At 43.8% G+C, this 26318-nt stretch overlaps 1 protein-coding gene and 1 long non-coding RNA gene across 3 annotated transcripts in view; one reads left to right on the forward strand and one right to left on the reverse strand.

The window, feature by feature from the left end:
* On the forward strand, window positions 1–12384 carry BAALC (BAALC binder of MAP3K1 and KLF4). The gene is made up of 3 exons (XM_035126114.3): window positions 1–278; window positions 9287–9459; window positions 11255–12384. Exons 1-3 carry the CDS (start codon window positions 107–109, stop codon window positions 11360–11362), a joined length of 453 nt encoding a protein of 150 aa, XP_034982005.1. The 5' UTR covers window positions 1–106; the 3' UTR covers window positions 11363–12384.
* LOC148684888 (uncharacterized) overlaps window positions 9687–26318 on the reverse strand; it is a 25143-nt gene continuing 8511 nt past the window's right edge. The window contains exons 3-5 of one of the 2 annotated variants that reach the window (XR_015951580.1): window positions 18532–18615; window positions 13042–13093; window positions 9687–10636 (exon numbers count right to left, since the gene is read on the reverse strand). This is a non-coding gene — a long non-coding RNA (uncharacterized LOC148684888). The remainder of the gene's footprint in view (window positions 10637–13041; window positions 13094–18531; window positions 18616–26318) is intronic. The other variant, XR_015951579.1, reaches the window with a different exon arrangement.

The raw sequence follows: 26318 nt of genomic DNA on the forward strand, positions 1-26318 counted from the left end.
GCCTGGCCGGAGGCTGGGCGAGGAAAGCGGGAGGGCGATGCTGCTCTGGCCGGGCCGCTGACCGCGGTGCTGGCGCGGAGGGGGACGGAGGAGGCGGCCCCGCAGGATGGGCTGCGGCGGGAGCCGAGCTGATGCCATCGAGCCGCGCTACTACGAGAGCTGGACGAGGGAGACCGAGTCCACCTGGCTGACCAACACAGACGCCGAGCCCCAGCAGCCGCTTCCCGTCGCCGCCGGCCCGGAGGGCGGCCAAGCCGAGGCTGGCCTGAGGGAACCCGGTGAGTCGAGCTTGGGGCTGTTGGTGGCGGGAAACGCGAGCGAGGCGGCCCGGGCCCTTCCCGCCTCCTCGCTCTGTCCTCCGTCTCGCTCGCTTCCTTCGGGGCTCTTCTCCACAACCAAAGGTTTGGCCAGAGGAAGGCGAGGGGGGGCGGCAGCGAACAGGTGGCGAACACCCTCGTCTCACTGCTAGGACATATTTCAGAGAAGTGGCTTTGCATTTCGAGTTCTGTAGTCTGAGCTGCGCTCGTGGATTTATTCCTGCAGCCCTTGCTCCTGGTTCAGTGCGGTGGCTTGCAATGCAAACCCTATAGGTCCTGCATATTCAGAACAGAAGTGAAGACACAGTCGAGGGTGGGGTTCTTTTTGGAACATTATTTGTTCTTGCGACTTTTTATTTTCAAACAGGGAGAAGGGTTAAAACTTTTCCTCCCTGCAATGTAAAGAGGATGCATAGCAATATGCAGCTCTGCTTAACTTACATCTTCATGTAATTTAGCCTTATGCCAGTATCGTGATCCGGGTTTTTTTGGGTGGTGGTGCGGGGAGGGGCCCAAGGCCTTATTCGTATTATATAGGATGCTGCTGGTATGACACTACAGAAAGATCAAAGAGGGACCTTTTGTTGCTGTTGTAAGGGGAGGCTCTTCAATAGTCAGCAAAGGGAGTTGCTGCTGAAAAGAAACCTGGTACCAGTGCGCAACGAAGATGCATTGTAGCCTCAGTTCTATAGATCCTGTGCTTTACCAGTTTGTGCCATGTAGTAAGTGGCACAAGGATTGTGAGACTTGTTGTGAACAGGGCTTCACATATTTGGATGATCAGGCTGTCGGAGCAACCTGTCTGATCTATGAATCTGCAGATTCAGGGTTGTGCTTTAGTCAAGCTAGCAGTTTATAGTGTTCGAATCATGACTGAAGGTTATATATTTCAATTACATGTTACACATTTTCAGTTGCAAACATATCATATTTGCTCTCTGCCCATTTAAGATGGATGCTGCTGTGCTTGTGCTTACGAGACAGTCCTAATACTTAGCCAGCAGCACCATATCAACTTAGCAACGGAGAAGAACATGAAATACTGTAATTAGAACACACTCACCACAGTGCAGACGGTATGACTTCTGCACCTGTTATGGCATTATGCCGAGTCAACTCCTCTAGCAGCTGCTTACTAAAAGCATCAGTAGGAATGCCTTAGCATCTCTGCAGGGTAGGTAGAACTCTTCTTGACCATAACCAGTGAGAGCCTCACAAATGGGGAATAGTTGTATTAGAGACTGAGATGTGTGCATTAAAGCCCTGTTGAATTCCTCATCATTTCATTACATAGTAGTTAGTGAAATGGGCTATGTATCCAGGGGATATTACTGTTATTTATCAATTAACATAGATTTTGCCATGTATAATGTTATACATGCTATAATATTTGTCTTTGGAAGTATGCCTTGTTGGTTTCAGAGCAACCCAGCAGCAAGCTCTCTACTTATCTACATGTGTTTTAAAGTAGTTGATTTTTCCCACCCCAGTCAAATCACTGTGAATGTGCACATGATAACTGGTCAGCCATATGGCCAGTTTAGAGGCGTGCCTGTAATAGATTATGTGGCTTTTTATGCACAATCCATCATGAACATCCTGGTGGAATTGCTTACCATGCAGATTTAAAACAGGGGGGAAAGCCTTCAAAGGAGTTTTGTGAATTGACTCTTTGAAATAATGTGCACTTATGGTCACATTCTGCTTAATTTTGGCATGGTGGCGGAGAGGGGGGGGTAATACCCAAATGCTATTACATTTCTCCATAAGCTGAGAAAATATCATTTGCTGTTGCTAACTAGGACTAAGCTACAATTACCGTCCTAGAACATTAGTCATTGGATCTTCCTATGGGTTTACTTCTATTTTTTGAAATGCATGTGTAGGGAACAGTCAGTTTGCTTATAGCAGCAGAGCTTCCCCTTATGCCATTTCTTTAACTGAAATCATAGTGCTGCTGCAAGCAAGTCCAGCCCCCACCTATATTTCAGTCATGTGTAACACGTAGTTTGACATTAGCAGAACTCTTCTTTAACCTAGCCCTCAGAATTAATCCATGGGTTATAACCAATGCTAATCCTACTCAGAGGAGCCCACTGAAATTAACGAACCTCAGTTAATCATATCTATAATCTCCAGTGGGTCTACTCTGAGTAGGACTGGCACTGAGCAAGACTAGCACTGAATACAACCTCAAATTTTGTTTTCTAAATTTTGCCTTCTGATTTTTGTAGCCTGTGTATGAACCACCTATACATTTTTAATATATTTGAGTTTGGTTATATTTGTTACTGTCTTTGAGTAAGCAATGGTTAAGATTTAGCAGACGTTAACTGCTTGCAAGTCTTATTGTGTTAAGTAGAAGACAGTTTAACCATTCAGCTGAAATCAAAGGGACATAAACACTTATTTTTCTAAGACATATACCGTGTTTCTCCTAAAATAAGACACGTCTTATATTTATTTTTCCTCCCAAAAAACACACCACGGCTTATTTTCAGGGGATGTCTTTTTTTTTTTTTGGTGTCTTTGCGGAGGGGGGAGAGACGGAGCGAGGCGAAACGGTGTGTGTGTGTGTGCAGAGCACAGACTGCCCACCTCGCGGGGGTAACCTCCTGCTGCTGCACCTGGGTAAGGAAAAGGGGACTTCTCCCTCGCGCGCACGCACGCACAAGAGCACCAGAAGAGTGCTCTTCACGCTGCACTGTGTCCCCGAAGCGGCAGCACGAAGAGCCCGGTGAGAGGCAGCTGCGGCTGCAGGTGAAGCCCGGGATCTGCGTGGGCGACTGGGGGTGAACGCACTGAGTGCTGCGGCGGTAGCGAAGAGGCGCCCGATCAGCTGAGAAGCGGGCTGATCGGGCGCCTCTTTGCCACCGCCGCAGCGCTCAGTGCGTTCGCCCCCAGTCGCCCACGCAGATCCCGGGCTTCCTTCACCTGCAGCCGCAGCTGCCTCTCAACAGGCTCTTCGCGCTGCACTGTGCTCCCCGAAGCGGCAGCGCGAAGAGCCTGTTGAGAGGCAGCTGCGGCTGCAGGTGAAGCCCGGGATCTGCGTGGGCGACTGGGGGCGAACGCACTGAGCGCTGCGGCGGTAGCGAAGAGGCGCCCGATCAGCTGAGAAGCGGGCTGATCGGGCGCCTCTTTGCCACCGCCGCAGCGCTCAGTGCGTTCGCCCCCAGTCACCCACGCAGATCCCGGGCTTCCTTCACCTGCAGCCGCAGCTGCCTCTCAACAGGCTCTTCGCGCTGCACTGTGCTCCCCGAAGCGGCAGCGCGAAGAGCCTGTTGAGAGGCAGCTGCGGCTGCAGGTGAAGCCCGGGATCTGCGTGGGCGACTGGGGGCGAACGCACTGAGCGCTGCGGCGGTAGCGAAGAGGCGCCCGATCAGCTGAGAAGCGGGCTGATCGGGCGCCTCTTTGCCACCGCCGCAGCGCTCAGTGCGTTCGCCCCCAGTCGCCCACGCAGATCCCGGGCTTCCTTCACCTGCAGCCGCAGCTGCCTCTCAACAGGCTCTTCGCGCTGCACTGTGCTCCCCGAAGCGGCAGCGCGAAGAGCCTGTTGAGAGGCAGCTGCGGCTGCAGGTGAAGCCCGGGATCTGCGTGGGCGACTGGGGGCGAATGCACTGAGCGCTGCGGCGGTAGCGAAGAGGCGCCCGATCAGCTGAGAAGCGGGCTGATCGGGCGCCTCTTTGCCACCGCCGCAGCGCTCAGTGCGTTCGCCCCCAGTCGCCCACGCAGATCCCGGGCTTCCTTCACCTGCAGCCGCAGCTGCCTCTCAACAGGCTCTTCGCGCTGCACTGTGCTCCCCGAAGCGGCAGCGCGAAGAGCCTGTTGAGAGGCAGCTGCGGCTGCAGGTGAAGGAAGCCCGGGATCTGCGTGGGCGACTGGGGGCAGCCGCAGCTGCCTCTCAACAGGCTCTTCGCGCTGCGCTGCGCTCCCCGAAGCGGCTCCCACCCCTGGCTTATTTTCGGGGGATGTCTTATATTTATTCTACTAATTAAAAGCCTGACATGGCTTATTTTTGAGGACCGTCTTATTTTAGGAGAAACACGGTACTGCTTAATTACTTGTATTTCTAAACAGTGTATATAAAAAGAAATCCACACAAAATGTGACAATAAAAAAATAAAACATATTATAAAGCCAAACACTTAAATTTGGCTGGATCTTATCCAATAGTATAATTCTCCACTCATCTTTTTTCTTCTATTCATTTTTTCCACCTCATATTCCCTTTTTATCTTAATTTTCAAACTGCAGCAGACGGTGATTTTTTCCACAGTAAACTGAAAAGAGCAATAATGGCTATATACAGATGTCTGAAATACTGTACAGAAACTGTAAGACCTTTCCACTAACATCATAACAGAATTTAATGTTCTCAGTAGTAAGTAACACACTTAAACCTACCATGGAACTTTCTATCTGTACCAAACAATTGGTGAAGAATAAATATAGAAAAAACGGTGTAGCAATATCAGCCATCTGGGGTGGGTGGCATAAAAAGGCAAAGCCTTTAAAAGACCAACAACGGTGCTATACTTTTGTGAATGGTCTCAAAAAAATGGAGGGGGGACAATTTAGCAGTAGTTCAAGTTGTTCCTAAAAGCTTCCATTGAAAGAGAAAATGTAGCATGAAATCTTCCTTTCACAGACTATTAAAACTAGAAAAATTATGAATTGCTGTATTAAAAGCAGTCTTGTCACTCTAGTTGCTTCATTAGCTTCATCTAGAAAAGCAAAACCATTGAACTGAAAGGTTTTGCATCATCAGAAGTATTATTGACAGTTGGAATAGTTTTCCATAGGCCAGAGATCTGTAATCTCTATAATTGCAACCCTTTTAGAGGGAGTTACAGGTACGGTAGGTAGCCGTGTTGGTCTGAGTCGAAGCAAAATAAAAAAAATTCCTTCAGTAGCACCTTAAAGACCAACTAAGTTTTTATTTTGGTATGAGCTTTCGTGTGCATGCACACTTCTTCAGAACTCCCTTTTAGAGGGAGTTGCTTACTTGTATAGGATCCATTTCCTCCCCCACCCCCACTCTTCTGTTTTAAGGGTATATTTTTTCTGTGTTGAAACAACATTTTGTTATGGATATGTATTTAGTACTTCTAATGCTGTTCCAAGTGCTATGTGGGGAAATATGGTTTTAAAGAGTCACAGATGCATTTTGCATTATGGCCCATTACATTGTAAATAGGCAATGACATTTATGCATGCTCCATTTTGGGAAATATTTACTTGCTCATCTTCTGTTTTTAAGTGACGTGTGTGTGTGTGTGTGTGTGTGTGTGTGTACACAAGGCTGTACAATTTGCTTGCTGTGCTACCACAGTACTGGAGTGTTTATCCAGAAGTTTGTCATGCACTTAAACTTAGGCAGATGTGCTACTCCAATCACCTGTCCCTATTACTTGTTAAGGGATGTCTATTGGATAATAGAATAGAATAGAATAGTAATTTATTCGCCAAGTACTTACATACTTGGAATTAGCTTTGGCTAATTTTGCAGTGTAAACGTTCTTTATACAAAATATCTGTTAAATATCTGTGTGAGGATCGGAGTGTGCAGAACACTATTTCAAGCAAAGAGGAGCCACTCCGACTGCGCCTGGAGCTTTTGCCTCCTGTCCCTGTAGTGACTTCAGAACAGGTTGAGGTGGTTGTTGGTGCCTGTGGCACCGAGTGAATTGCTCTAGTTGATAATGCTTGACTTTGCTATAAATTTTCTCCAATGAGATCAAGATTGCATACAACATGTTCCCCCCCCTCATTTAATCCCCCAAACAACTCCATCTCTCTCTCCCATGAAACTGGCATAAGGTGATATATAAATCAAATTGAAAGTAACAGAAGCATGCACTATGCATCCCAGCTATGCATTTTGCCTCCCATCCCCATGCTGCCACACAGCCTACCCATCATGGCTTTATGGTAGCATGGCAACAATGGTGTAGCACAGACTAGTCTGTATGGCAAGCTCATGCAAGCGAATGGCTGACCCCATGCAGCATTATTCACTTGAATGCAGTTCTAAGCAGCTTCCATGCAACTCACTTGTGTGAAGCCTCAAACCTCTTGCACAGATGATCAAAAAGCATGAAAGGAACATGCTGTTACTTCAAGACTATTTGTTCTGGAACAGATAAATATGAATGCATACATAAATTTTACATGTTATTTTTGGTACTTTCCTCCTTTTTTGTTCTTTCCCCTGCAGTTTCTTGGAGTACATTCTTCCATAAAGCTTGAATATTGCTTCGTTCATATGATTTGACACTTAAAGAATACTTCATTAGCCCTCTAGATGCTCCTGTGTGGGAGGAGCATCCTGTAATCTTGCATTGACTTTTAGCACCAGAAATGGGACTGAACCAATTGTTTTCCTTTCCCTGCATTGCAGATACAGAGGACAAGCAAGGATCTGCTTTGATAAAAAGTCTTTCGTCATAAACATTTTTTTAGGAGGTTTCCAGAAAGGATCACAGGCTTCCCATGTAGTCTTCTTGCTCTAGTTATTTGCATGTAGGTGGCAATGTGCACCCTTACAAATGCTATTTAGTTGGCAATACAGCACATGCAAGAATGGTGATGTTGAAATTCACTTGAGACAGCCCTTTAATATTCCGTTTTATGGAGGACTTGGGTATGTCTGTGCTGTGCATGCCCCCACTTATTCCCACCGACAACTACTGACAAATTTGATATGTTCCGTCAGGGTATCAGTGTTTAAATGGATACATGTGAAATATTTAGGCTGCATGTGGAATCTAATTGGAGTATGCTCTGGATGCAATATGTGTACAAAATAGAAATACTGATGCAATGCCTGGTCTCATGTGAGTTAAGACTTCATTGATTATGAAACACAGTATCACTTCCAAATACCAAGCAGTGTTCCTTACCATTCCTTAGTTTACAGCATAGACTTAAGTAGCGCTCTGCTTTGGGCAGAAAAACTAACAATTTTCTTGTTTCAGAGGGAGTCGCATAAAGAGGTTGGCTGAATATATTGAGCCAATTGTGCCGTTATCTCCTGCCTGCTTTTGCAGCTGCTCTGAGTCACCTGACACAAAGTAACAATGCCTTCAATTTTTCATGAAGCATATATGTAGCCAAGAATCGTGCAAACAAAAACCACCCCCAGTGGTTATATGTATTATATGTATTTCCTTTTATCGACAGCTTTGAAGCAAAAGCTATGATTAAGTGTTAAGAGCATGTGAAAGGTTCATTATGTGGTAGATAGACACATGTAACTGAAGCAGCTTGCCCAAAGTTCACATATACAGTGGAACCTCGGTTTATGAACACCTCGGTTTATGAATTTTCGGTTTATGAACGCCGCGGACCCATCTGGAACGGATTAATTCACTTTCCATTACTTTTAATGGGAAAGTTTGCTTCAGTTTATGAACGCTTCAGTTTATGAACAGACTTCCGCAACCAATTACACCCATGTTTCAGTTTATGAACGCTTCAGTTTAAGTACTCCGCGGACCGTCTGGAACGGATTAATCGACTTTCCATTACTTTCAATGGGAAAGTTCGCTTCAGTTTATGAACGGTTACTCCGCGGACCGTCTGGAACGGATTAATCCACTTTCCATTACTTTCAATGGGAAAGTTCGCTTCAGTTTATGAACGCTTCAGTTTATGAACAGACTTCCGGAACCAATTGTGTTCATAAACCGAGGTACCACTGTATTTCATATCAGTGGTAGCATCGGTAATCATAAGGCTTGGTACTTGGCCAGTAAACTCTGAGACATGTGCAAAATGTTCTGTAGGTGGTTGGAATTTATTTATTGAATTTACACTCTTCTGCCTTTCGTCCCCAAGGAGTTCAGGGAAGCAAACTGGCCATCCGTCTCTTGCTGATGCAGGACATATGCTGCCACAGCATCCCTGATACAGAATCATAGAGCTGGAAGACAAATCAAATATTGGCTTGATCAGGAGTGGAGAATCTTCTTGGCCCAGATGGCCAGATCTTTCTCTCTCCCAAACTCTGTGGGCCACTTTGGGTGAGACATGGGCGAGGCCACTGACCTGTCAATAATCTGGCATCACAATTACTTTAGATGAGAGGTGGGCAGTTGACCCATAGGGGTGAGGGGAGGAGTCTGATTTGCCAGTGCATTCCCCATAGGACTTCAATAGCGCCATGGTGCCCACAGAGGCCATGTTGGCAACCCCTTCTTTACCCAAACCATCAAAGCTTACCACAGAAACTTTCAGATGCCTCTGCTTGCTTTCTGTGACAGGTTGCACACAGTCATGTTGTTTCACTGAGAAATGCTATATGATGATTGAAGGGGCCTGGCATATTTTATCTTTTGGAGAGGGGAAAAAACAGCTGGGTGAAGAGCTAGAGAAAACAGATGGGGAGGAAAACTGGCCCTTTCCCCCTGCCAGTTCCCCAGCGCCCACAGCTGTTTCACCCGAAAAAAAAGCAGGGGGAGGAAATTACGTAACTATACATAATTTCTGCCCTCAGGAGGGCAAGAACGATTTTATAGCAAAAGTTCACGGAAATAGAAGAGAGGCAGTATGGGATGTACGACGTATTTTTCCACAGCAGTATGGTTGCACAAAAGCAGGAAGTCAAACAGGACATAAACTATTAGCCATGGTATTCAACAGATTATTATTTATATTTAAAAAGGAATGGAGCAGGAGAAGAAAAAAATCAGTGCTCTATTTTTGTTTTCAAAGACATGCCTGCTTTGCTTATGTCTCTCTGAATAATAATTCAGGATCTCGTGCTTCTAATTTCTGTTCAGTTTCTAATTTGATAGAGGGGGATAGGAATGCGCAAATGTCTTTTGGTAATTGGGCATATACAAACTGTTGACGAACAATTATGTGAAACTGACCTGTTTTGTTAATATCTCTTTAACTTGAAAAAAAATGTGTAAAACACCAGTAAATGTTTTGACTTAACAAAATGTGATTTTGTGTGTTCTTAGGAATTCTGGAGGATAGCAAATCAACTCAGACTTGTACCGGAAAGTCCTCAGCTGCAAGTGGAATAGGTAGTGCTGAAAAGAGAACTCACTGTGGTACACAATGTACAAAACTGACAGTTCACGCCACTGGAACTTCAGCACACAAACAACAAAATGGCTTTAGAACCACAGAGGTAAGTGCAGAACTACATTCTGAGCGACTCCTTGTGCACACTGGTATCCTCTTGAAGCTGGGCTAATCCTGTTTCTCCTGAGCTAAAGGCCTGACACAGTGCTATTAAGCCTGTGTCCTTTACACTGAAGTCGTACCTTCTAACTAGTGTTTCTTTTTTAAAGTCACAATGAATACATTTCTCATATTGCAAGGCTCATGACAAAGCAATAACTATTGGGAATAATGGCATGTGTTGAACCTGTTTTAATTAAGGACATAAAGAAGAATCAACTGAATATATTAATACTGCTTCAGGCGGAAAAATGCTTCCAGAACTGAATCATGTGTGGGGATTTGGCAGGGCAGAATGATAGTCCACGTGAAAGGACTGATTCCTCAGCTGGGCTGAGTGTTTGCTGTGAGAGATTGACAATATTGTTGATCTTGTTGTTTTGATTAGTAGCCTGTAGGTTGGAAAGGTTAGAGAGTTTTTTGTTTTTCTGTTTTTTCAGTAACTCCAGTTTAGAGGGTTAAATGGTTTGTTTTTCTTTGTGGAACTCTTGCCAGGCTAGGTGATTCCTGATAGAGTTGTCCAGTACAGAGAGTTCCTCCTTCATTAGCTTCTGTTTAGAGTACAGAACGCCGATCAGATGTTTGAGCAGCTTCTTGGAGAAAGTGTGGCATAGTTTCCTTGCATATTCAGTAGGATAAGTGGATTGTAGAGGGTTCTTAATTCTAATACCCTTAGGTATAATGTCCAGGTTCTTGCATTTAGTCAGAAAGAAGATGTCAGTCTGTACCTGTGCAAGTTTCTTGGTGAGGTTGATGGACTTCCATTTCATGCGGCTCAATGTGGTGCCTTCCATAGTTCTAGTTACAGGTAGGTAGCCGTGTTGGTCTGACATAGTCAAAACAAAATAAAAAAATTCCTTACAGTAGCACCTTAGAGACCAAGTAAGTTTGTCATTGGTATGAGCTTTCATGTGCATGACACGAAAGCTCATACCAGTGACAAACATGTCAGACCAACATGGCTACCTACCTGTAATTAATACTGCTTTACTGTTATTTTGAAGGCCAGTCATGAGCTGCTTAAGTAAATGTTACATGCAGTGCAACATTTCTCCTATTGTCCACTGGATGTTCCAGTCGCATCTCTGAGCCTGCCAAGCATCCATAAAATCCAACCGGAGTGTCTGTGAAGAAAAATTGGTGATTAATCCAATTGAACACGGTCTAGATCTCATGTTAGGACCTACTTTATGGTAGCAAAGTATTGGAAGATGATACAGTCTCAAGATTAGCCCAGGGGCTGGAGGTTTCCCACCCCGCTTTACATTTATACTTCCTTTGAACTTCACTAATAATTCTTTTCCATTTGGGGACAATGTTCTGGTCCATGTAGGTCTTTATTATCCTGAACACAACTTGGTGTCATCTACAAACTAGTCCATGTTCCTTCTCATCGCTGACTTCAGATCCTTTATAAACAAGTTAAATGACACCAGTTAAACAGAGATCATTTGTGAGTGGTAGGGAGGGCGTTCTTTGTGATAACTTTCCAATTATTTTACTTCCTATTTTCTGAGTAAAAATGCCACTGTATTAACAATTTGACTGGCGATTACTACAAGATCTGTTCGTGGAGACTTCAGGATATAAGTATTGCTAAGTATTGCTTGTTGTTTAGATTTGAGTATTTTGTTAATTCCCCCCCCCCTTGTCTTTTCTCTTTGTTTAGGAAATTTTCTTCTATGAAACATCTTCTAAGCATCTTGCATTAAACTAATTTACTGTACACTCTTTTTAAACAGGCTAAATGGGACAACAAGAAAAAAGTCACAAAAGAAGTCGCTATTAACGCCACCAAAACAATAAGACAAATTAGTAACAGAAGAATTACAAAGAACTGTGTCAATTAAAAGAGCCAAAGGAGAAGATGACTGAATTCTGCAATATTTTGCTGCACTTTAACTGATAACTTAATGTGAAGATCTCAAGGTGTTTTATTTTTCATGCTGAATGTAGTGGACATCTGCTGCTGAGTGCCTTTGGAAAAACCGCTATCCTTGCTCTAAACTGCTGCCAGCATTGGATGCTTTTTGTTCTATATTGCCATACTGGTGAGGCTGGGCCAGCAATTAGAACATAATGGTTTGGATTTCATACATTGCCATTTAAGTAATTAATTTCACATAAAAATGGATACCAAAATATTTCAGGAACACTCAATCCCTCACAAATTGCATCTGACACATCTGTTTTTAGGTACATGAAAGTTGAGATTTCATGCAGCCTTTCTGTGGTTGGCACTTCAGTTCAGTTTGCACATCAAATGTTTTCCATCCTGACCCTAAAGATGTTCACTACAAGGTTCTGTTGTTTATCTCAGTGGCATGCTGAGTGAGCCATATAATCATGGTCTGATTTGCTATACCATATGAGACTTACGATGTAACTGATGGCCAAGGTTTGTGTCGGCATAGATAGGTTTAATGTAGCTGAAATACATGTAAGAACTGTGGTACTCTAACTTTGCTGCTTCTGTGTCATATAGCAGCTTTGCACTGTGTGGCAATGATATGCCTGCAAAAGGGTGAAATATCCTACCACTCAAAATTGGGATCTCCCACAACTCATTGAAAAAAGGCAGCTGATTGATCTTGTGTCTCCTTTATCACTTATATTTTCAAAAGGAATTTGTGTATATGTTTGCTATTGAAGTCTCTAAATTTTAAACAAACAGATTTGTTTTGAAGGAGAGCAAAATTATCCAAATAGTAATCTGAAAGACACAACTTCATTTTTAAAAAAGTTCTTCTAGCCTATAAATTAATAAAATTTATATGAAAAGTTAGTGTTTGGTGTCAAATCTATAGAAAAGGCACTTCAATCACAGATGAACAGGCCATTGAGACAAATAAAAAAATGTAACTAATAAAAATGTTTGTAAATTGTTTGACTTCTTAAAGAAGTTGCTTGAGATGAAAATTCAGTGTTTGAAACCTATATTCAGTTTCTAGGCTTAATTACTGTTGGAGAATTGCTTATTAAGTTAAGATAACCATTGAATCATTGAGCCCTGTAGACCAGGCATAGGCAAACTCGGCTCTCCAGATATTTTGGGACTACAATTCCCATGATCCCTGACCACTGGTCCTGTTAGCTAGGGATGACAGGAGTTGTTTTAGTCCCCATAATCTGGAGGGCTGTTTGCCTATGCCTGCTGTAGACTTAAGATCTGTCTACTCTTGGAGTGATAAATTCAAATTACAACTGTGTGCAACATATATAATTAGGCTGCAGTCAGGATGCTTCAAGAGTGCTTATGCTCAAAGATGGCAGCTGCAATACTCTCCATGCTTACTTGGAAGTAAGCCCTTGAACACATGATTCTATGGATTATGTCATATCTGCCAATTTAGAATGTGTGTTTGTTTGTTTGTTGTATTTATTATATACTGATTAGTATTTCTAAGCAGTGCAAGTAAAAGTACAAAAAAATAAAATAAACCATGCACAGAATAGCAATTAAAAATCATAATAAACCCAACACCACTTTAAAATTCCCCATTGAAACAAGAAAGCATTTGTCATGTACCTGAAGCTCAGCAAGGAGGGTGCCCGTCTAATCTCAGGCACACTAGTCATATCTATAATAAAATAAAAAGTTAACTTTGTTGGTTGAATAAGAGGGAAATATTAAAAGCCTGTCCCATATCTCTGTGATCACTGCTCCCACCAACTTCCCCGTTTCTTAGTTTAGACTGCAATCTTAAAGAAAGACAGAAATCTACCCCCCAAGGGGAACATGTCCACAACCCATAGTGCACTAATCTACTCCAATGTAGCTGCAATGAGCATATAATAGTTCCTCTATGTATATATGCAGCCTTTTGTTATTAATTTCTTCTCCATAGCTTGAAAGCGTTTCTGTGGCTAGCTTCTAATCACCGATGCACAGAACACACTTGACAGACTATTTTCCTATTTTGATTCAATGCCCAGAGACCTGACGGAGCAACTGACTTGTTTGTTGTTGAAAAGGATTAATACTGCAAAGTGGTGGTTTTCAAAAGTGCCAAAATAAAATAATTGGTGAGGAAAGGAAACACAATGAAGTCTCAGTCTGCAGTGAACCACACAGGAGCATGTGGGCTTTTAAAACAAAACATGCCTTGCGAGAACAGCCAAACTGAAGGGGAGGTTATGGTGGAGAATTTGTAATTATATGAGCATATCTCTGTTGAATGCTGATTAAACTGGACTAGATTTAGTGTGAAATTCCCTCTATATATCACTATAATGATGCTGTGCTGTAACAGCTGCTCTGCTGACAAAACCATACGCCAGGGGTGATGAACCTGTGGCCGTCCAGATATCCATGGACTACAACTCCCATTATCCCTGACCATTGTTCATGCTGGCTGGTGCTGATGGAATTTGATTAAGAACAGAAGGGCTACAAGTTCCATGCCATACACCCCATGTGCAAGTTATTGTAGGTGCTCTTTCTGGAAAACATAATGGGCAGATGCACGAGTAAATATGGTTCCCTGCATGTTTCAAAGGCCTCTTCATGTTTAATGCTTCTTTATAAACACCAGTAGGGCACGGGTGGCGCTGTGGGTTAAACCACAGTGCTTAGGGCAGGGGTCAGCAAACTTTTTCAGCAGGGGGCCGGTCCACTGTCCCTCAGACCTTGTGGGGGGCTGGACTATATTTTGGAAAAAAATATGAACGAATTCCTATGCCCCACAAATAACCCAGAGATGCATTTTAAATAAAGGGACACATTCTACTCATGTAAAAACATGCTGATTCCCGGACCGTCCGCAGGCCAGATTTAGAAGGTGATTGGGCCGCATCTGGCACCCGGGTCTTAGTTTGGGGACCCCTGGCCTAGGGCTTGTCAATTAGCAGGTCGGCGGTTTGAATCTCCATGATGGTGTGAGCTCCCGTTGCTTGGTCCCAGCTCCTGCCAACCTAGCAGTTCGAAAACACGTCAAAGTACAAGTAGATAAATAGGTACCACTCCGGTGGGAAACTAAAAGGTGTTTCCGTGCAAGGCTCTGGTTCGCCATAAGCGGCTTAGTCATGCTGGCCACATGACCTGGAAGCTTCCTCAGCCAGTAAAGCGAGATGAGCACCGCAACCCCAGAGTCATCTGCAACTAGACCTAACAGTCAGGGGTTCCTTTACTTTTACCTTTATAAACACCAGTCCAGAGCAGTTTTTAATGAAGAAGCATTAAACATTTCCATTTTTATATATTCTTAGGGATTCAACATCCAACCTAACGTATTTAAGGTAAAGGACCCCTGAGAGTTAAGTCCAGTCACGGACGACTCTGGGGTTGTGGCGCTCATCTCGCTTTACTGACCGAGGGAGCCGACGTTTGTCTGCAGTTTTTCAGGTCATGTGGCCAGCATGACTAAGCCACTTCTGGTGCAATCAGAGCAGTGCACGGAAACGCCGTTTTCCTTCCCTCCAGAGTGCTACCTATTTATCTACTTGCACTTTGACATACTTTCGAAGTGCTAGGTTGGCTGGGAGCTGGGACCGAACAAGGGGAGCTCACCCCGTTGCGGGGATTCAAACCGGTGATTGGCAAGCCCTAGGTTCAGTGGTTTACACCACAGCGCCACCCGCGTCCCACGTTAGTTGATCCCTAACGTATTTACTAATCAAAATTACACATATTTCTTCCATGGTCAAAAGAAAACATGGATCACATCCTGCTACAAATAAAATTCACTTTGGCAGGTGGACTGTATTACATATAAACATTTGGGGTAATCAAAATGAAAGTGGTGCTATTTCTAATTTTCTCAAAATGCATTGGGGACCATATGTACTTACTCAACTGTTCATTTCAAAATGGACATTTTCCACCTGGGGTTCCAAATTCTTGGCCTTTAAGTGCTCTTTATAATTATGGGCAGAGTAAAGTTCAGCAGGAAGAAATAAACATTCCTTCCTCCCAAAAGCTATTCCCAAAGTTCCATGTTTTATTTTATTCGGCTCCAAAACATAAGAAGGTTCCTAATTCTTTTCTTTCATCCCTTGGCCAAGAAGGGAGTGTTGTGTTATGTTTTGAGAGGGCAGAGTCAGAAGTGAAGTTTCAGCAGAACTTGTTAATTGCTTCTGGCCTTGATCCAGCTCTTAATTGTACTTGTGCATAACAGCTGGTGGGTCTGGGTGGGGGGGGGGTGCAATGCCAGCTGCATCAAAGGACATGTCCACTCATCAGCGGGGCCTGGGTGAGCAATGCAATGTGGTTGTGTGATCCAGGTGCGTGTGTGCATCCACTATGCACATGTAAGCTTTCCTTGATACACAGATCTCCCTTGTTGGACTGGGGCATGCATGTGTTTTCATACACAGCGATGCCCGATGGGGTCTAAATAGTTGCTCCCAGGGTGGATTGTATCAAATGTAATAGCAGTAAACAAAGCAAAATGGCAGTTGGATACGTGCTTGCTACTCCATTGGTGCAGCAATATTAATGGTCACTTGGCTACAATGGCCATGAGAGGCAACCTAGGAATCTGCACAGTCAGATATTACTTCTCACCTCTTGCTATCATCAACGCATGCTTAAACTGCTACATTGTCATTTCATGTGCCCAGTGATTTGCAGCAGTTGTGGCTTGTGACACCTAAACCTGGGAGATGGCACCAAGGAGCTAAAAATAAAAATATAAAATATATACAGTGGTGCCTCGCAAGACGAATTTAATTCGTTCCGCGTGTCAATTCGTTTTGCGAAAAATTCGTCTTGCGAATCACAGTTTCCCATAGGAATGCATTGAAATTTCTTTTTTTGCCCATAGGAACGCATTAATAGACGAATTTTTCGCAAAACGAATTCGTCTTGCGAGTCACCATCAGATCGCCATTCATCTTGCGAAAAATTTGTCTTGCAGGGCATTCGTCTTGCGAGGTACCACAGTATATATATCAATAGCTGCAACAACAAAAACCCCTCAGAAATATCCCAGCCCAAAAGTCTGTTTACCAGCCTCAGCTGCTTCTTTTTTCGAGTCAGTCAGGATTCCACCCTCCCATGCCAAGTGCGAAAAGATATGCAAGGAAGGCAGCAGGTCTTCCAGGACTCAGATGTCTCCATTATTGTTTGAATCACAGATGGCCAGAGGGCTTGGTCCCTTTATCATTTTTAGTGGCCTGCTGAGCTACTGTTTTTAAAGGGCTACAGACTTATTTCGACTACAATGGGAGTGAGCCAGGTTATGGAGCTTGTGTAGTTCTTTAAGGGCCGTTCTACTTTTCTTCACACAATTCAAGAATTTATGGTTTCCAGAAACATCATTGAAAAAGGAACCAACAGTTGTGGAGCACATAGCCTTTGCCTTACTTATGGTAATGCTAAGTCAGGGTTCAAAACTGCAGGAGGATAATCACCTTTAAAATATGCTCTAAGAGCCTGCAGAACTATGGATTTTTATTTTTTATTTTGCTATCATCGAATGCAAACCTACATCTTTCAAGTTCTTTGTTTTTTTTTAAATCAGGTGTGACAGCAAGTTCAGCCAAAAATAGGCCCAAAATTTCATGTTGAATTGCTTCCATTTGGTCTCTGCTGTACAGGGCAGTGGAAACATCTAGTTAGTACAGTGCTGCTGCCAAAGGCTACGGATGTCCTGGGGATTGGGAATGGATCAAGTCAATCACTTGATCCAGGAGCCACACAGAAAGGTACTGCAGGCATATCCCTTGGTGGCTATGATGCCACAGCTGCGGTTTTTCAGAGATTTAAATCTGGAAAATGCTACAGCTTCCCAGTATTATTGGAAGTTGAAGGGATTTTAATATGCAGCTAAAGTGTTTTAAATCAACCTAATAAAATAATTATTCAAGTATTATTTTAGCATAATTAACACCTTTGAACTGCCCGGTTGAAATACAGGTTTTAATTGCTAGAACACTATGGAGGATGCCCAACCGTGAAGCTCCTGTTGTGGCAAATCTAATGAGAAAGGATTTTCTGTTTCTTGTTTCATCACCTCACCAGTGCTTTTTAGAAAAAAAAAAATACCCCAAATGTCAGAAAAATCATATCAGAGTCTTTTCTGTTGTGTTGGGAGGGGGAATAGATGGGCAAACTATTTCTAAGCAACACACAGGACCAGTTTCCTGTGGTGCTTCCAGATTTTGAAGCAATCTGCTTCCAGCAGTTTCTCAAGGCATATTCATTATTTATTATGCTCATTAAGTAAACAGCTTCTCAAGCAAAGTTTAAGGATTTTATTCAATTCTCTGATGCCCCCCACGAGCCACAGCTAAGATGTCATGTTTTGCAGATATAGTTCTTATTGTACTTCCTCTGTGTGTTTGCTCCAAAATTGATTTTAGGATTTAATGCTCTCAGGGAAGGCTTGGGCAGAACTAGACATTATTTTGGCAATTGTGCATCCCCTGGCTGTGTTTACTGACACAATGGAAATTCAGAGTGAGGAGGAGCAGGGCCAGATTTAGGTTTGATGAGGCCCTAAGCTACTGAAGGTAATGGGGCCCTTTATATGTCCAGCTGTCCTTTGTCAATGAATGGTTGCTGTTTTTTGTGTTGAATATATGCTATGGTAATTTATGGACCTAATAGGTATCTAAAGCCATTTGCACATAACAAATAGGAGCCTACAGAACACAAAACACTGTTGCTGTATGTAGGTTCTATTTTATTTGTTTTTTATATTATATTTTGGAAATGTACATCCAGTGGTTTTTTCCCTTTAAATCTTTTGGGGGGCCCCAAGAGAGTGGGGCCCTAAGCTATACTGTAGCTTGTTTAGCTTATATGTAAATCCGGCAGAGGCACTTACAGGGGCCACAGAAAGCAAATTATCTGAGGACTACAGTAAGTTTACCAGACATCCCCGTTTCCTGGGGACAGTCCCTGGACTTACAAATCAGTCCCCATACAAAATCCATTGAAGTTGAAAAGTGTCCCCGGGTTCACTGAAAAATATCTGGTAACCGTAGCTACGGTCTTGGCTACTGTTTAAAGCTTAGCATGAAAATAGAAATATTAAATGATGTGACAAAGATTTTGATCCAGATGCACACATACGGTATATTGTCAGAAGCAGCATTTTGTAGTCAGATGTGCCTCAGATCATATGTTTCCAGTGGCATGTTATAGACCAGACCAGACCTGTGTGAGATATATTTTCTATCAGATTATTTATTTACACATTATTTGTTTTCTTTACTGCATTTATATACCACCTTCCTGACAAGGCATTAAAGACTAAGTTACAAAAGACAAAATAATAAAACAGTAGACTTATGTCAGCCATCTCTTTGGGAGCTGATGGTATGAGATTCCTGATTTGGGCTTATTCTCTTCAACTTTCCTCATATCAAAGTTTTTACGTAGTTTTTTTTTTTTTTATTAACGGTTTTCTCAGTTTACAAAGACGTGTACAATGTCTCTCATAACATTTTTACAGATCAGTTTCAATTGTTGAGACATTGGGGAGGAAAAGGGGGGGAGCGGTAGATAAGGGAAGGGGGTGTGGCAATGTTTCTGTTTTACTTAATGTGTGTGTGGGGGGGTTGTCAGCGTCGGTTGTGCAGGTTCTTTGTTGTGCATTTGTTTTCCTTTGGTGGTGAGAGTTGTTGGGGTTGGCCTAGGATATAGTTTTCTTTTGTGGTTGGCTGTGGTGGTCTGTTTTATGTGAGTGGGGTGGGTGGGTGTTCTGGGTCAGGTTAGCCAAATTGATTTGTATGCTGTTGGTGGATTTCTGTCATTTTCTTGTTGGGCTGTGTATGTGATGAAGGGGAGCCATGTTGGTGTGAAGCCGTCTTCTTCTATTTGTCCCCGTGTCAATTTCAACTTATTGGTTAATTTTTCTAGTAGGGCTGTTTCCCATACCGCCTGGTACCATTGGTCCATGCTTACTCCTGACAGGTCTTTCCAGTGTCTGGTTATGGTGCTTCTGGTTGCTGAGAGTAAGTGGGTTATGAGTTCTTTGTGATGTAGATAGGCGTTATTGTCCTGGAAGATGTTTAGCAGGGCCAGTTCTGGGGTAAGTTCTAATGTTTGTTGGGTTATTTTACCTATTTCTCTTACGGTTGTTCTCCAGAATTGTTGGGTTTTGGGGCATTCCCACCACATGTGGAAATATGTGCCTGTTGAGGTGCATCCTCTCCAGCATTTTGATGAGGTTCCTGGGCGTATTAGTGCTAGTTTTCGTGGTGTTAGGTACCACCTGTAGATGGTTTTCAGAGTGAGTTCTTTCCTTTTTGCTGATATGGATTTAAAGGGGGGTTTAGACCACATTCTGGTCCATTGAGTGGGGTTAATCTCGTAGCCTATGTCGTCTTCCCATTGTTTTTTTATTGTGTCTGGGGGGTTTGTGGGATTTTGGAGCAGTATTTTATATATTGCAGATACCATCCCTTTGCCGTGACCCTTTGTTGTTAGGAGGAGATTTTCAAAGGGTGTCAGGGGTCTTGTTGCTGCTAGTTTTATTGCTGGCTTGTTTAAGAGGGCATGTAATTGGTGTTGTGCTAACCAGGGTATTTGGGTGTCTTCTAGTTTATCTTGTATTTCTTGTGTTGTCAGAGGTGTGTTATTTTTGTAAAAGTCTATTAGGCGGTGTAGGCCTTTGGTTTGCCAAGTTTTAGTTTGGATGTTTTGTGCTGCGTGGTGGAATAACGGATGGTAGACCAGGGGGAGTAGTGGGGATGTGGTTGGGGATAATTTGTCCGTTTCTGTTTTCCATGCCTTGAACATGGTTTGTGTGTACCTATTAAGTGTTGTGGGGATCTTTCTTAGTTTGTTTGGGAGAAATGGGTATGCTGTGGTGCAGGTACTTTCAATTGTGTCTCTCTCTAGGTGTATCCATTGTTTTGTCTCGTCTTCCAGTATATATGGGATTATATGTCGAATTTGCTTGGCCCTGTAATATGTTTCTATGTTAGGGATTCCCCATCCTCCCTGTGAGGTGGGGAGGTGCAGGTATTTGGTGCTTATTCTTGGTTTCTTATGTGAGAAGATGAAGGAGTGTAGTTTTCTCTGCCATCTGCGGAGTTGGATTGGGGGGATCCAGATTGGGAGGGTTTGGAATAAGTAGGTTAGTTTTGGGAGAGTGATCATTTTGATCATTGCCATTCTATCTGAGAGGGTGAAGTTCATGTTGTTCCATTTCTTTAGGTCCTTGTTTATTTGTCGCCACAAGGGTTTATAGTTGTGTAGGTATAATTTGTTGAGATTTTTGGTTATTTGTACCCCTAGGTATCTGAACTTGGTGTGACAGAGTTTTATTTTGGTGATATTAGTGAGTTCTTTCTGGGTGTGGGGAGGGGTATTGAAGCACATGGCTTCTGATTTTGCAAAGTTTACTCGCAGGCCTGACACCGTTGCAAATGTGTTGAGTTCTCTGGTTAGGGAGAGTGCTGTGTTTAAGGGGTCTGATGTTGTGACCATTAGGTCATCTGCAAAGAGCCCTAATTTATATGTTCTGCCTTTTATTTCCACTCCTTTGATGTCTGTGGCCGCGCGGATTCGGATTGCTAGCGGTTCTAGGGCTAGTATAAATAGGAAGGGGGATAGTGGGCATCCTTGTTTTGTGCCTCTTTGGATTTCTATGTTATTCGAGTCTATGTTGTTGATTCTGCATTTTGCTGAGGCTTCGGAGTATATTTGTTTGAGGATTTGTAGAAAGTTTGGGCCAAATTTCATGCTAGTTAGTACTGCTAACAGGTATTTCCATTCTAGGCAATCAAAGGCTTTGAGGATGTCTAGAGACATAATTGTCAGTGGGGTTTTGGTTGCCTTGCTGTGTTCGATTAGGTTCAGCAGTTTCCTGATGGGGTCTGTGATATTGCGACCGGGGACGAAGCCGGTCTGATCTGGGGCTACTAAGTTGCGTAAGAAGTTTTTTAGGCGGTTGGCCAGGATTGATGTGAATATCTTGTAGTCTTGGTTTATTAATGAGATTGGGCGATATGATTCAACTTTGAGGTTGTCCTTCAGTGGTTTTGGGATGGAGACTATTTTGGAGTGGGTCCAGGTTTGGGGGATGGGCCCCCCTTTCATGATGTCGTTAAATAGGCGGGTCATGTGTGGCATTAGGGGTTCTTTGAATTTCTTATAGAATTCTGCTGTGAAGCCGTCTGGGCCTGGGGCTTTGTGTGGTTTCAGGTTTTTGAGGACCTCGTCTATTTCCTCTGGGGTGATGGGCCTGTCCATGTATTCCTGTTCTTCATCTGTTAAGGTAGGCATGGTCATTCCTGCTATGAATTCTTTTATTTCCTTCTCAGGTGGGTTGCAGGAAGTGTATAGATTGGAGTAAAATTCTGCAAATTCTGAAGTTATTTCTTTGGGGGAGAATGTTGTGTTGCCGTCTTTTTTGGTGATGCAGTGTATTCTTGTTTTGAGTGTTCTTTTCCTACATCTATTTGCTAATAGTCTGGAGTTTTTCCCTCCATATTCGTAGAAGCGTTGTTTAGAATATAGAATGCTGATCATTGTTTTGTTGATTTCTAGGGAGTCTATTTCCCTTCTCTTTTGTTCTATGAGTTTAAGAAGTTTTTTGGATCCTGTTTGTTTGTAGCGAGATGAGAGGGTTGTAATGTCTTGTTCCATTGTACTAATCTTTGTGGAGGTTTGTTTTTTAAGGAGTGTTTTCTCTTTTATGCAAGCTCCTCTGGTGACTGCTTTCATTGCGTCCCATAGGAGGGGGGTTGTTATGTTGTTCACATCATTTTCTTTGAAGTAATTTTGAAGGGTTTTTGTGAGACTTTCTCTAATTTGTTTGTTTGTGGTTAGGATGGGGCTAAAGGACCATGATGGGGTACTATGTGTTCTCTCTCCTATTTTAATGGTGACTTCTACTGGGGCATGGTCTGTGATTTTAATGTTGCCTATGTTTGATGATTCCACCTGAGGGATTAGACTCTGTGTGAGCAGAATGCTGTCCAATCTGGACGTTGTGCCATGTCATCCAGATTGGAATGTGTGGGTAGTGTCTCCCGGGTTTTGTTCACTCCAAATGTCGTAGAGACCCCTGTCTTTTAGCAGCTTTATTAACTTGTAAGAGTCCCTAGTTATTGGGGGTTTTCCGCGAAGAAAAGTTGCCCATGGGGTTGTAGATTGGATGTTTTTTAGGGATATGCCTTTCATATTTAGGTTGAGGTCGCCTCCTAGGATGGCTTCCCCTTCCATGAAGGAGAGAAGTTTGTTCAATGTCTTCTGGAAGAATTCTAGTTGTTTTGAGTTTGGGGCATATATAGAGCCGATTGTCAGTTTAATTTTGCCATCTCGTGTTCCTTTGATGAAAATGAATCTGCCCTTTTTGTCCTTCAGGACTGTTGTGGCTTTGAAGTTTAGGTCTTTATTAAGTATTACAGCAACTCCACGAGCCTTTCCTGAGCCTTGTGCCACCCATTGTTGACTGAAGCGGGGGTCGCTCAGAAGTTTGTTCCCTTTGGGGGGGTTGTGTACTTCTTGTAGGAAGGTGATGTGTGGTTTCATGGTGTTTATGTATGAGGTAATGCGTTTTTTTTTAATGGGGTTTCCCAACCCCCTCACATTTAATGTAATCGCTTTTAAGTTAGCCATCATGTCTATCTCTTGTGTAAGGCAAATCCTTGCCAACCCGTCCAGGTTGTCCTGTGTCTCTCACTATGTGTTGTTTGCTGAACCATTGGGGTTTCGCTGACCTAGGGTGTGGTGGGTAGGGGGCTAATGGGGTTGGAGTTAGGTTTGGGTTAGAGAGTGGGGGGTAAGTTGTATAGAGTTTCCTATGTGTAGGTTTATAGGCATTCGTTTGGGGTATTTTAGGCCGTTCGGCCCTTGGCCTGTTGGCCCTGGGTCTCAGCTGATGTGGAGGGCCGTGTCCAGAGACAGGCCTTCCCCCTTGTCGATTACGAGGGGGGGTGATCAGCGAGACGATGTAAAGCATCCTTGTGGCATGGATGTCAGGCATAGGGTTTGGGAACAATGTTGCCAGTATTAATAGCAACATCATTTTTGTGTTAGGGTGTCGGTGTGAGTGTTGGTGCGCTCTCTGGTGCCACCATTGTGCTGATTGGGTTTTATCTTTTAGCCTGATCGTAGGTTGGGTAGTGTAGGTTGCATTTGTTATTTTTCCTTAGAATGGATTGGGTGTGTGTGTTGAGGGTGTGTGTTATGAGTTGTTGGGTGGTGGGGTGTGTGGTTGAGATTGTCTGGACTGGTGTTGGAGTGGCGGTTTCTGTGGGGTTGTGGGGCTGGGGGGGAATGTTGTTGGTGTCAGTGCTTTTCTTAGCCTAGAGGGAAGGGGGGAGGGAGGGGAGAGTCACCAGTCCTTCCGCTTGAGATGTTTTCCGGCTGCTTCATTTTGCTGCAGTTGTTGTTGCAGTAGGGTCGTTCCTCTGTGCTGTGTTGACTTAGTCGGTCTTGGTCAGGCTTCTCGTGTCGTATGGTCGGCCGGATGGTTTCGCGCATGATGGTGTTGTTTGGTTGTATTTGCGTGCTTTGTGTTGCTCTTGATTCTTTGCCTTTTTCTTCTTGTTGTTCTGGACTTTCGTCCAGCCATTTGCTGTTGTTTCGTTGTCTTGGTCTTGGCTGTCGCTTGGTGGGTCCTCTTGAAGCCATTCCAGTGGGATGTTGAGTCCGAGGTCCTTCAGTAGCTGCCTGGCTTCCGTTTTGTTGGTAGCTGTGTGTTGTTTTGCGTTTTTTGTTGCAATGAGGCGGAAGGGGAAGCCCCATCGGTATTTGATCCCTGCTTCTTGGAGACTTCGGGTGCATGGGCGTAGGGTTTTCCTCCGGATTAGGGTATCTTGGGACAGATCTTGTAAGGCCAGTATGTTGTTGTTTTTGTATTGAAGGTTGGTCGAATTTCTAAGGTGGTTCCAGATTTCTTCTTTCTTCTTGTATCGTGCGAAGCACACGATGATGTCCCTTGGGGGTTCGCCGGGTTCTGGCATGGGTCTTAGAGCTCTGTGTGCCCTCTCCAGGTCATCTATCTCGATTTTCAGGTTTGGCACTGTGTCTCTTAGCCAGCTTACTATTAGGTGCGCTGGGCTTTTCTCTTCCGCTTTTTCCGGAAAGTTGCGAAAGCGGATGTTGCAGCGTCTATTCCGATCTTCAAGGTCCGCTTGTTTGATTTTCAGTTCTTCGTTTTCTGTTTCCAGTTCGTTCAGTTTCTTTTTTATATGTGTGTTTTCCTCCTGGTGTTGCTCTATTGCCCTTTTTTGTGTTTGGTTCTCGTTCTCCAGAGCTACCAGTTTGGATGTTAGTTCATTGACTTGTGCCTGTAGGGGGGCCACTGCGTCCTCCAGTTGTTTTGTGAACTGTTTTGTTAATTCTTTCGTTATTCTCTCTATTAGTCTTGTTTCCAGATCCCTCTGATCTTTTTTAGTCATCGGGTGGTCGTCTTCTTGGAGAGGCGTTACGTTCTCAGCACTGTTTGCCATGTTCCTGGTTGGTGTTGTCGTGGTTTCCCTGGGGTTTTCGGTTTGGGGTCTGCTTGGTGACTTCTTGGAGTAGGGTTTGTTGTGATTGGGAGTCGTGGTGTTAGGTTGTTGGATTGATCAGGCGTTGATTGGTGGCTATTCAGAGCGTTTGAATTAGGCGGTCATTTGTGTGTCGCCTGGGTTGTGTTTGCAAGCTTCTCTGGAGTTCTCGCGTTCTCCTCAGTGGTGCACCCTCGTGTGTTCAGGGGGGGGTGTTGGGGTCCAGTTGGGGGTTCTGGATCCACAACAGGTAATTAAGGGATTTGAGAGTGGCAGGATTGTTTTCAGGTAGATTTAAGCAGAACTGTATAGTGTCAGAGGGTGGGAAAGAGGAGGGAGAGGAGATTTAGGAGGAGGGAAAAGAAGGGGGAGAGGGGGAGGGATAGGAGATTGGAAGGTAGATGGGGGTTGGAGGGAAGTGGGGGAGTGGGGGGGGAGGGAAGGAGTGAAAGGGCGGTAGAGAGAGAGGGAGAGAGGGAGGAGGGAAGGGAGGAGGGAAAGTAGTAGCAGTGATGGTTTATTGTATTGGTGCTTTTAGGTTTGATGTGGGGTAAGGGTTTGCTGGGGGGGTTGTTGATGAAAGCGGGTGGAGGTATGGGTATGTAGTTTTAGGGGTTAAGGGGGGAGGGAGCAGGGAACAGGCAAACTTAAAGTGAGGTATTAATTGGGAGCTGGGGCTGGGCTGGGGAACAGTGTGAGGGATGGGGGTATTAGCAATCAATCAAAGTAGGGATGACTGCAGCGGCAGTGGTCCCCTTTTTGACAGAGAGATGCTGGGATCAGGTGTGGGGTGGATTTAGGGAGTGAAATAAAATAAAGTGGTCAGACAGGCGTGGGGGCGGGCGGGAAATGGGGTGGGGAGAGTGGGGAGAGGGAGATGCGTAGAAGGGGGTGGTTGGGTGTTAGTAACTAAGGGGGGGTTCTGTGTGTTAAGGGTGGGAGTGGGATGTTATTGGTGTAAAGATGCTGGTGGGGGGGGGAGAAGAGTAAAGGGGGGTTAAAAAGTAAAATGGAGATAAAAATATAAGTGGTATATATATCCAAAAATATGAGTGATATATATAGCCGAAAATGAGATATAAAAAGCAAAATTATGTGGAGGAGGTGGCTGCAGTCGCAGCGCCCCCCTTAAAAAGGGAGATATTAATAAATAAAAAAGGAGGAAGAAAAGAAAAAGGAAGGGGGGAAAATTGGAGGGGGGGGGCTTTCCTGTTTATATTTTGTTTTCCAAGTTAGAAGGACTGGAGAGTGCTGGGGGGGGGGGTTAAAAATAACAATAGAGATTGGAAAATAAGAGTAATATAAAAATTGAAAAGATGAAAAAGATAGTTGGGGGGGGGGGAATTGGAGAAGCAACACAAAACAAAAACAAAGACAAAAAATAAACTGAGATCTCCTTAGGTGATCTCA

This window comes from Zootoca vivipara, chromosome 8 (assembly GCF_965207765.1).
Source record: "Zootoca vivipara chromosome 8, rZooViv2.hap1.1, whole genome shotgun sequence".
NCBI classification, from domain to species: Eukaryota; Metazoa; Chordata; class Lepidosauria; order Squamata; family Lacertidae; genus Zootoca; species Zootoca vivipara.

Bases quoted from the DNA above. Each gene is read 5' to 3' on its own strand.
- BAALC (XM_035126114.3), top strand. From the start codon at position 107: ATGGGCTGCGGCGGGAGCCGAGCTGATGCCATCGAGCCGCGCTACTAC. The intron at 279-9,286 runs GTGAGTCGAGCT...GTGTGTTCTTAG, and splicing joins GGCTGGCCTGAGGGAACCCG to GAATTCTGGAGGATAGCAAA. The intron at 9,460-11,254 runs GTAAGTGCAGAA...CTTTTTAAACAG, and splicing joins ATGGCTTTAGAACCACAGAG to GCTAAATGGGACAACAAGAA.